We start from the raw sequence: 10,666 nt of genomic DNA on the forward strand, positions 1-10,666 counted from the left end.
TGATAGATGGAGATTAGCAACCTTTGTATACAGCATATTGGCAGACAGCAGCCATCTGTTCCCTGCAAGTCATCATGATAAAGCCGACCCTTTCCCCTCCCACAGAGACATATGCACACACATACATGCACACACAGACACCCACATATATACATACAAGAGGATTTAGCAAAGTAAATATGCTTTAATTTTGTTTGCATTGCAGCAGGCTTTTGAAACACTAAGTATAATTAATCTATCTGACCAACCATGTGAAATCAAGCAGATAGAGTTCTAAGAAAACTGATAACATTCAAAAAGGAAACTTTTCCAAGTGCAATGTTTTATCCATTGGTTGTTCCTATACAGATGTTTAAACATTAACTGCCTTACATATTAACTGAATATTTGATAAAACATTGACCGGAATGGTTTGAACTAATGGCAAAATAAATGTATTACTCGTGGTTTGTTAAACAAGTAAATAAAATCACAGAAAGGCCAAAAAGATTGGCTTTATAGTCTTCTCTACTAGTCTTCAGCCTTTAGCATTATACATTTCTTTAAAAAATCTAATGCTTTTAGCTGCAAGAAACTGAGCAAACTTCTCAGTTAAATTGAATTTGTTCTGCATTTTTTTCCTTTGATTGCACAGTATGATGAGTAGGTCATTGGAATTAGTCACAGTCGAAGTCGATAGCCTGATGGAAAGTTAAAATAGAATGCATCAGATTCCAAAACCAATTACAGATGACACACTTAACCATAGTGATTATAATACATCAATCAGTGGAGAAGAAAAATCCAGGGTCATTATACAGGGAAAATCAATGCATTTCCCACATGAGTCTGATTAACTTTAATACAGAAGTATGTTGCAATAAAGGATTTTTAGAAGACCGTACAGAATAAATAATATCAGCAATTTTTAGAACTGTATTGAACAGTTCAGAAATAGGTAACATATAGTAAAGGCCTGGTATGTTACATATTCTTATAATTATGCAAGGTCTATTTCTGATTAATAGCATGTCTACTGTAGACCTTACAGAATCTATTGGAGTAAATCATTAAATTTCAAGCTTAGAGAGCAAACCTCATGGCAAGGACCAAGGAGAATAAAATTCAATTTATTTTTTTTAATTCCACACAATTGAAGGCAATCTGTCACATTTCAAAGAGTCATTAATAATATTTATTACGATTGTTGTTTTATAGTTTTTCTTAACTAGTCTTAATTAAATGTCCTTTATCAAAATACTTGCTTATTTATTTTCACAGCCAACAAACTCATTTTCACTGCATGAAGCCATTCATTTGTTTCATTGCTGACCTAAAAATTAACCTCAATTTATACTGAAAAGAGATAAAATATTGAATAAAACAAAAGATGTTATGAATTTATATTTAAACATCAGGAAGGACAACATGTATAAAGTATATGCTACTGTGGTAATGCAAAACCAGTAGCCACAATCATTTTTTTCAAATTCAGTTCCCAAATTCCAAAAGCAAAGCCATTACCAATTTTTTTAAAAGTATCTAAGCACCAATACAACAGAATTCACAGATTAGATTACTGCACCAGATAAGAGTGCATGGATTTGAGTAATAAATTGGCATGAATAACACCATAAGACAAAGGATGAGGATTCAGTCATTCAGACCATCGAGTCTGTGCTGCCATTCCATCATGGCTGATTTATGATACTTTTCAACTCAGTTCTCCCACCTTCTCTCCATAATCTCGGACACCCTACTAATCAAGATTCCATCAACTTCCACTTTAAGTATATCCAATGACTTGGCCTCCACAGCCATCTGTGGCAATGAATTGCACAGATTCACTACCCTTTGGCTAAAGAAATTTCTCCTCATCTCTGTTCTATAGGGGCATTCTTCTATTTTGAGACTGCGCCCTCTGGTCCTAGACTCTCCCACTGTAGGAAACATCCTCTCCTCATCCATTCAACCTAGGCCATTCAATATTTGATAGGTTTCATTTGATAGGTCACATTCTCCTGAACTCCAACAGGTACAGGCCCAGAGCCATCAAGTGCTCTGTATGTGTTAACCCTTTCATTCTTGGCATCATTCTCATGAACCTCCTGTGGACCCTCTCCAAAGCTAACATATTCTTTCTTCTGGCTCCATTGATGGCACTACGCACTTAATCAGAACAGGGATGTAGTCTCCCATGATTCATTACACAGCTATGTACTCTTTTCTGGGGAGGCACTGCATTACAGTACTGTGAAGGTTCATTTACTGTTGATGAGCTACATGTCCTAAGCTCTTTAATCATGCAGCCTCCCTCAGATTTTGACAGCTGCTGCACAGCAAGGAAGGGAAGTGTAGGAGGATGATCTTCCTTCTGTCCGTGCCGAAGAACCTGTCTACAGTACATGAAGTGCCAGTGAGTGGCAGATTGAATCTATCTATGTGATAGTGGCACAGAAAGCAATTTTTCAGGGTGCAGGTCTTTGCCAGGATGTTATAGAGATTCTTGAACCTTCATTGAGTTACACTCATGCAAGTGTTTAGAATTTTGTACACTCCTGACTTAGTACAGTGGAGTAAAAGAACTTGGAGGCATACAAGAGGAATTGGCTAGAATTGATTGGAAAAAAAACACTGGCAGAGATGACACCACAGTGGCAATGGCTGGAATTTCTGGAAGCAATTTGGAAGCCACAGGATAGATACATCACAAAGAGGAAAAAGTATTCTAAAGGCATGATGACACAGGCGTGGCTAACAAGGGAAGTCAAAGCCAGCATAAAAGCCATAGAAAGAGCATGTAGTAGAGCAGAAATTAGTGGGAAATTAGAGGATTGGGAAGCTTTTACAAACCAACAGAAGGCAACTAAAATGTCATTAAGAAAGAAAAGATGGAAGCTAGCTAATCATATTGAAAAGGATAAAAGTTTCTTCAGATATATAGTGTAAAGGAGAGGCAAGAGTGGATATCGGAACACTGGAAAATGATACTGGAGAGGTAATAGTCGGGGACAGCTGAATTGTGGGCAAACTGAATAAATAAGTTTTCACCGTGGAAAACCTTTGCAGAATGGTGGAAGTTCCAGAGTGTCAGAGGTCATGAAGTGTGTGAAGTTACCATAAGTAGAGAGAAGGTGCTTGGGAAACAGAAAAGTCTAAACCAGGGGTCGGCAACGTTTACCACTGAAAGAGCCAATATGGACCCATTTCCCACAGAAAAGAAAACACTGGGAGCCAGAAAACCCATTTGACATTTAAAATGAAATAACACTGCATACAATGGGTTTTTTTGCCTTTATGCTATGTATAAACAAACTATAATGTGTTGCATTTATGAAATTGATGAACTCCTGCAGAGAAAACGAAATTACATTTCTGCATGCAACAAAAACATTTTGAACTCCGAAAAAAAGACGTTGGGTTGAAGGTTACTCCATAGTTAGCCTACCTTGGATCGAAGAATTAAAAGAAAGCGCGCACTGGCGGGTGTCAGGCATTGGCAGTGGTGATGTATATTAATAACGATAAAAAAATGGTAGCGGTGTGCTACACGCAGTGCTAAAATAATGACACTGCAGTCAAAGATAACTTTATTCAAACTAAACAGCCTTGCTTTAAAGCCTCCCTCAACCCGTCCCCGTGGGCGCGGATGCTCCAAAAGACACGTACTCACAAACCCCTGTAGGCTATCTCCCTTAGCCGGAACGGTGGCTAATTGTGAGCCGGTTCGGATGTGCCAGGAAATGGGGTCTCCACAATGTTTTATTTAGATTGTACAAGATCACCATAATCTTCAAATTTTGAATTACATTTCAAAGACTAACAAACCACGGGGAGCCGCAGCACAGAGATGAAAGAGCCGCGGGTTGCCGACCCCTGGTCTAAACATGGATAAGCATTTGGAACAGATGGATTCTGAAAGAGGTTTGCCGAAGAGATTGTAGAGGCATTAGTAATGATTAGTAATTAGTAATGATCTTTCAAGAATCACTGGATTCTGGAATGCTTCTGGAAGGCTGAAAAATTGCATATTTTCATTCTTCAAGAAGGGAGAGAGGCAGAAAAAAAGAAAATATAGGCCAATTAGTCTGACCTCAGTGGTTGGGAAGATGTCAGAGTCGATTGTTAAGGATATGGCTTTGGGGTACATGGATCACATGATAAAACAGGCCATAGTCAGCATGATTTCCTCAAGGGAAAATCTTGCCTGACTAATCTGTTGGAATTCATTCAAGAAATTACAAACAGGTTAGACAGGGGAGAGTCAGTCGATGTTGTGTACTTGGATTTTCAGAAAGCCTTTGACAAGATGCCACATCTAAGGCTATTTAACAAGCTACAAGCCCATGGTATTACAGGAGAGATTCTAGCATGGATAAAGCAGTGGCTGATTGGCAGGAGGCAAAGAGTGGGTATAAAGGAAATCTTTTCAGGTTGGCTGCTGATGACTAGTGCTCTTCCACAGTGGTCTGATTCTTTTTACGTTATATGTCAATTATTTGAATAATTGAATTGATGGCTTTGTTGCAAAGTTTGCAGACAACATGAAGATAGGTGGAGGGGCAGGTAGTTTTGAGGATGCAAAGAGCCTCCAGAGGACTTAGACAAATTAGGAGAATGGGCAAAAAATGGCAGATGGAATATAGTTTTGGGATGTGTTATGAACTTGGTAGAAGAAATGAAAGAGTTGACTAATTTCTAAATGGAGAGAAAATACAAAAATCAGAGGAGTCCTTATGTAGGATTTCCTGAAGGTTAATTTGCAGAATGAGTCTGTAGTGAGGGGAGCAAAAGCAATGATAGCATTTATTTCAAGAGGACTAGAATATAAAATCAAGGATGTAATGTTGAGACGTTGTAAAGCACTGGTGAGGCCTCACTTGATGTATTGTGTGCAGTTTTGGGCCCCTTTGAAAGGATGGGCTGAAACTGGAGAGAGCTCAAAGGAGGTTCACAAAACTTATTCCAGGATTTCATGGCTTGTCATATGAAGAGCGTTTGATGGCTCTGGGCCTGTTTTCACTGGAATTCAGAAGAATGAGGGGTGACCCATTTGAAACCTATTGAATGGTGAAAGGTTTTGATAGAGTGGATGTGAAGAAGCTATTTCCTATTGTGGGAGTGTCTAAGACCAGACAATACAGCCTCAAAATAGAAGGGCATCCTTTTAGAACATAGATGAGAAGGAATTTCTTTAGTCAGAAGTTGGTGAATCTATGGAATTCATTGCCACTGGCAGCTGTGGAGGCCAGCTCTTTAGTATATTTAAGGCAGAGGCTGACAGATTCTAGATTGGCCAGGGCATAAGGTATATAAGGGAAGGCAGGAGATTGGGGCTGAGAGGGAAAATGGATCAGCCAAGATGAAATGGCAGAGCAGACTTGATAAGCTAAATGGCCTAATTCTGCTCCTATATCTTCTGGTCGTATGTGTTATTGATGTTGGCGAGGGTTTGGAGAGTCAGCAATTGGATCACTCAACATGTAACAGCCAAGTTCTGATGGGTTCTTGCAGCCACATTAATTTTCTTGTCAATGGTGACTCCTAGAGTGTTGATAGTTATATTATGGGACAAATACAAAGGTAGGCACTCACACAAAAGATGATTCCTGCCTTGAGCTTGCCATTGAAGCCCAAAACTAGGAATGTTGTCCAGATAGTGCTTGGTTTCCCAACCGGTAGTTGACCAGTCGATTATCTCTATAATAAAAGTGCAAAGCCATCAGTCTTCCCCAACTGTATAGTTGCACAGAGGCCCCTAATGTCACCTCCACCTCCCACACTGCATCTGAAAAAGAGAAACCCTTGCAGGGAGTGGATAACAAATGGAATACAGAAAATCGGGAAAACAGATTCTAAATGAATGACATGGATGAAAAGGCTCTATGTGCTGGAGCAAAACTTCATAAAAATACAAAAGCAAGTGGAGAGGATATGACAGAGGATATATACAGCTTCTGTAAATCAGCAGGGAAGTAACAGACAGCATATAATGTGGGGAAATGTGAGGCTATTCTCTTTGGTGGAAAGAATGCGAATGCAGAGTATTATTATTCAAAGGTTCTCAGCTCAGTGCTTTAAAGTTCAAGCATTAGACAAAGGTTTAATACCCAATCTAAAATAACCCAACAAACAAGCTTTACTGTAACATTATAAAATTTAGCAAATAGGAGGAGGAGGAAGAGTTAGCAAGAGTACCTGGGGTGGATTGAAAACACACATCTTAATCTCGGTGGGTTAAGTGGGAAAGGTGGCTAAGGCTAAGACTATACAAGAGGATTTGACCAAGTTTCATGAACAGGTGAGAGAGCAGCAGTACAATATGGAATATGAAAACCACTGGAGTAAGAGGAGCTAAAGATCGCAGCAGAGGCTTTTGCGGACCTGGGCGACTTCTTCCAGTTCATCCGCGCAACATTTTAAATCTCCTGCTCTCATGTCTCTGTTTTCCTTTTCAGGGTGGCTGGGATGCTGTGAAAGTCCATGATCTACAACTGCGCTCAAATTACGTTCTTTACGGGCGGTGAGATCTCGCTCCCAGAACTCACTGAGTGACCAGCATTTTGGGATCTTTAGAAGCCTCTTGGAAGCTGTGCACCTTCGGGGTGCAGCCCTGTGGATCCTTGCTGATGTCGCTGCCTGAAGCATCGCAGGAGATTGAAACATTGAGACAGAAGGTGCAGCTGTCAAGAGGCCTCTGCATTGAGCAATCTCTCTCACTCTCCCTCTCGATGGTGAGAGAGAGTCTGCTGGTTCTCAAGTAGGGGGATCTTGAAGAACCGACACTATAGATTGTAATATCGAAACAGCAAGCTGTTAAACTTCCTTCTTGGTCTAGCTGGAGCAATATCTCTCTCCCTCATTAGTGAGAGAAAGGGCCTGTTGAGGTGTTGAAGTTTTTGGGATGGACAGTAGTTTTTGGTCGACTCCAAATCATGGCCTCTGGGTGATTGCTATTGCTTGCATGGTAGGTGGTGGAGGTTGATGCTTTTGCAGAAGCAAGTGGGACAAGGGAAAGGGTTGATGCTTTTACTATTGCAAAAGGGGGAAGGGGCTTTGGGCTTCTAACGTTTCTCAAACAATCAGAAAGTAATTGTTCTGTGGATATTTACTGCAAAGGGTTTGAAGTACAAGGCAAGGGAGTCTTTCTACAATTTTATGACAGTTCGACTTTACAATTTTACACCAGTCAGCGGCAAAACCTCATGTAGTTTTGGTTTCTAAAACCATTATTAGCTTGGAACAATGTAGTTCAGATTCACTCAGTTAACTGGATGTTTGTCCAATGAGGAGAAATTGAGTAACATTGTCCTAAACTCTCTGGAAGTTAGAGGTGATTCCACTGAAGCATGCAAGGTTTTGAATATAATTGATAGGTGTAGAATTAGGGTGCATTGTCTTGCAACTAAATAAGATATGAGAAGCTTTATAGAGAGTTCAGAATCTTTAGAGATCTTTACTCCTGAATGCTATGAGTATTATTTATTAATACACAGCATGGAACGGGCCCTTCTGGACTTTCAAGCCACACAGCCCAACAGTCCCTGGACTTTATCCCAACCTAATCACGGGGCAATTTACAATGACTAATTAACCTACCAACCTTTATGTCTTTGGACTGTGGGAGGAAACCTGTGTGGTCACAGGGAGAACCTATGAACTCATTACAGGCAGCAGTGGAAATTGAACCTGGGTTGCTGGTAGTGTAAAGCGATGCACTGACCATTACACTACAATGCCGTCCAGTTCTCAGCTGCTCGTGCACTTAAGCCTGATGTGCTTACAAACATAGACTGGTATTTCAGTTTCTGTGAATTTGCATTTGAAGTTATTTTGATTAATGAAAATACTCACAGTGGTGGGAAGTTCCATCGTTGTGTTCCGGAATACGTACTGCTCAGTTACTAAAGTGCTGGGAAAATAAGCTACCATACCCATTTGATCCTCATACTGATTATCACTATAAATCTGCAACAGGGGAGCAAAGGTCACAATATGACGCATAAAGAGTCAATAAGTGGTCACTAAATTGTTTTAGTTTTCTGAGTAAAGTAACTTTACTTACACTGCCAGACCAGAACTCCCCACTTTCACCTTCTTGCACCAGTTTGGAGTACACATATAGTAACTGTCCTTCCTTAAGGTTCAGAAATCTGCAGTCTGGTGCATTGTAACCATCAACCACCTGGCCAATTGAGATAACATCTGAAAGTCAAAACTATTTTTTTTGATTGATCTGCTCTCCAGAGGAAATACTTTTCCTTTGCTGCAGCATAAAACGAAAGCACTGATAGCTTGCAAAGCTTACCAACTCTGAAAAAAAAATAATGTGCTGGCTGTCAGCCATGTCTCAGTTGTTGGAAATCTGATATCTGAATCATAGGGTTTTGGATTCAAGTCCTTCCCCAGCAACTTGAGCACAAAACAAAAATCTGAAAAGCCTCGCATTCCTGAGCAGTGCTGGGGAATACTGTACTGTCAGTAGTGGAGTAGAAAGATCTAATTGTTTCTTGCACTATATTGGAGTTTTGTACTCAAAATCCATTGACTTCAATAGAACTAAGAAGCAGAAATAGAGAAGCGCACAGCAGCTGCTGGAGAAATTGTTAGCAACAAATGAGAGTGAATTTCTACATCAGTGGCTTTAAAATGCAATGTGAAACCAACATCCCACCTGGACATCAAAGATTCTGAGGACCCACTTTGGAAAAGAACTACAGAAACTTTCCCTTGTCTATTGGTCAATACCTGATTCCCAAATAACAACACTGAAACAGTTTATCTGATCAATATAACATTTCTGTTTGTGGGAGCTTGCTATACATAAGTTGGCTGTCACATATTATTCCCTTTAACAATGACTGCATTTCAAGAGTATTGCTTTGGGATATCCAAAGATTATGACAGGCTCTGCAGATACAAGCCCTTCTCTCATGATTAATAAAACACAGAGGCTAAGAAAACATCAAGAACTAATATCTGAGAATCTGGATTTGATCTGCTTTGCCCTTTCTTTAAAAATGTCAGTATGGCACTGTCAAAAAGCAAAATTGCAGTGACAGATCAGTGAAGCCTGACTTCTCAATTTTCTAATGCTGGTAGTGAGACCTGAACATGCTCCACATCTGCACAGTGCAAGCTGGGTTAAACTCGGATTTCTTTTTAAAGAGCAGAACTTGCTCTTCTTGGGTGACGGAAATCCTAAGTAGAAATGATTTATCATTAAAGGTGAAATTCTGTCAAGAAACAATTGCTGTAATTGATCATGTCTGGGCAGACTGTCAAACACCTTGAAGTGCAATAAATATCTGAAAGCAGCCCCCTCTTGAACTTTGTAGACAATAACTATACACGATCACTTGATGCAAAGTGACAACAATTACAGATAATGTGGCAAATGTTAAGATCCCACTGGCATACTTTGAGACTTGCCCCTTTTGTTGAGTTTGAACTGTCATATTAATAGCAGCAGAAAGGAAACAATTGTTTGAATAGGGAAGTGTCCTTATTTTGCTAAAGAAGCAATATTAAGTGACTGAGATTGCATATACCTTAAGTCAATGGGGAGCAATGTAATATTCCAGAGCAACAGAAGCCAAGTTTAAAGGTTTTTAAAAAAGTGCAAAAGCATACTTAAAGTGTGTGTGCACAATATAAATGCAGTAGCTGGTGGGTGTGGAATGTATTAACAATATCAATGGAAATACATAAACAGAGATTTTTAGGTTTCTGGTCTCAAAAATCAGAAGAATTTACTTACAACTACATTCCTCATCAGCACACATCTTCTTCTGTGCAAATTTGTCCATGTAATCTGCTCCTACGACTTGTGTCAATCCGATTAACAGAAGTGGGAATAGATGGCAGGCAATCTATGCCATTTTAGTTTTGCAGTTTGTAACGTTTTTTTGCCTTCTCTTCGTGTGCTAAGGTCGCTGGAATCAAATTTCTCCTGACCAACAAATGGCTCAGGAGCAGAAGCCAAATGTCTAGATAAACATTTGCCACTGATTCAATTTCCTGCAGCAGAATAACCCCACAGTTGAGGCAGTGTAAGTAAAGTTACTTTACTCAGAAAATTAAAACAATTCAGTGACCACTTATTGACTCTTCATGAGTCATATTGTGACCTTTGCTCCCCTGTTGCAGATTTATAGTGATAATCAGTATGAGGATCAAATGGGTATGGTAGCTTATTTTCCCAGCACTTTAGTAACTGGGCAGTACGTATTCCGGAACACAACGATGGAACTTCCCACCACCGTGAGTATTTTCATTAATCAAAATAATTTCAAATGCAAATTCACAGAAACTGAAATACCATAATCGGGATTGTGGAGAGTGAGTTGCATAATGAAACACGGGCTACGTTACTTATCCAAACAGCTTTCATACCTTGCAGTAAGTACTTACATAAGTAAATATGGTAGTACTAATTGCTTGGAAAAGCAGAAATATTTCACAGCTACATATTTAGATATATTTAAACATGTGAAGTAGATTAAATTAAGTAATACACACAAAATGCCAGAAGAAATCAGCAGATCAGGCAGAATCTATGGAAATGAAAAAATAGTCAATGTTTTGGGTTGAGACCCTTCATCAGGACTGAAAGGAAGAGGGAAGATGTCGGAATAAGAAGGTTGGGGGGAGGGGAGGGAAGGAGTACAAACTAGAAGGTGATGGA

At 39.6% G+C, this 10,666-nt stretch overlaps 1 protein-coding gene across 1 annotated transcript; it reads right to left on the reverse strand.

The window, feature by feature from the left end:
- Positions 1-210: 210 nt before the first annotated feature.
- Positions 211-9,935, reverse strand: LOC132402508 (otoraplin-like). Its single transcript, XM_059985361.1, has 5 exons — positions 9,740-9,935; positions 8,045-8,184; positions 7,834-7,947; positions 5,575-5,679; positions 211-680 (listed from the first exon to the last, which is right to left on the reverse strand). The coding sequence occupies exons 1-4, from the start codon at positions 9,786-9,788 to the stop codon at positions 5,674-5,676; spliced, it is 309 nt and encodes a 102-aa protein (XP_059841344.1). The 5' UTR covers positions 9,789-9,935; the 3' UTR covers positions 211-680; positions 5,575-5,673.
- Between the last annotated feature and the right edge of the window lie 731 nt (positions 9,936-10,666).

Source organism: Hypanus sabinus, chromosome 12 (assembly GCF_030144855.1).
Source record: "Hypanus sabinus isolate sHypSab1 chromosome 12, sHypSab1.hap1, whole genome shotgun sequence".
NCBI lineage: Eukaryota > Metazoa > Chordata > Chondrichthyes > Myliobatiformes > Dasyatidae > Hypanus > Hypanus sabinus.

Excerpts from the sequence above, each read along its gene's own strand:
- LOC132402508 (XM_059985361.1), bottom strand. The coding sequence starts at position 9,788 with ATGGACAAATTTGCACAGAAGAAGATGTGTGCTGATGAGGAATGTAGT. Across the intron at positions 8,185-9,739 it reads TGCTGATGAGGAATGTAGTT|ATGTTATCTCAATTGGCCAG; the intron begins GTAAGTAAATTC and ends TTTGACTTTCAG. Across the intron at positions 7,948-8,044 it reads GGGAGTTCTGGTCTGGCAGT|ATTTATAGTGATAATCAGTA; the intron begins GTAAGTAAAGTT and ends CCCCTGTTGCAG.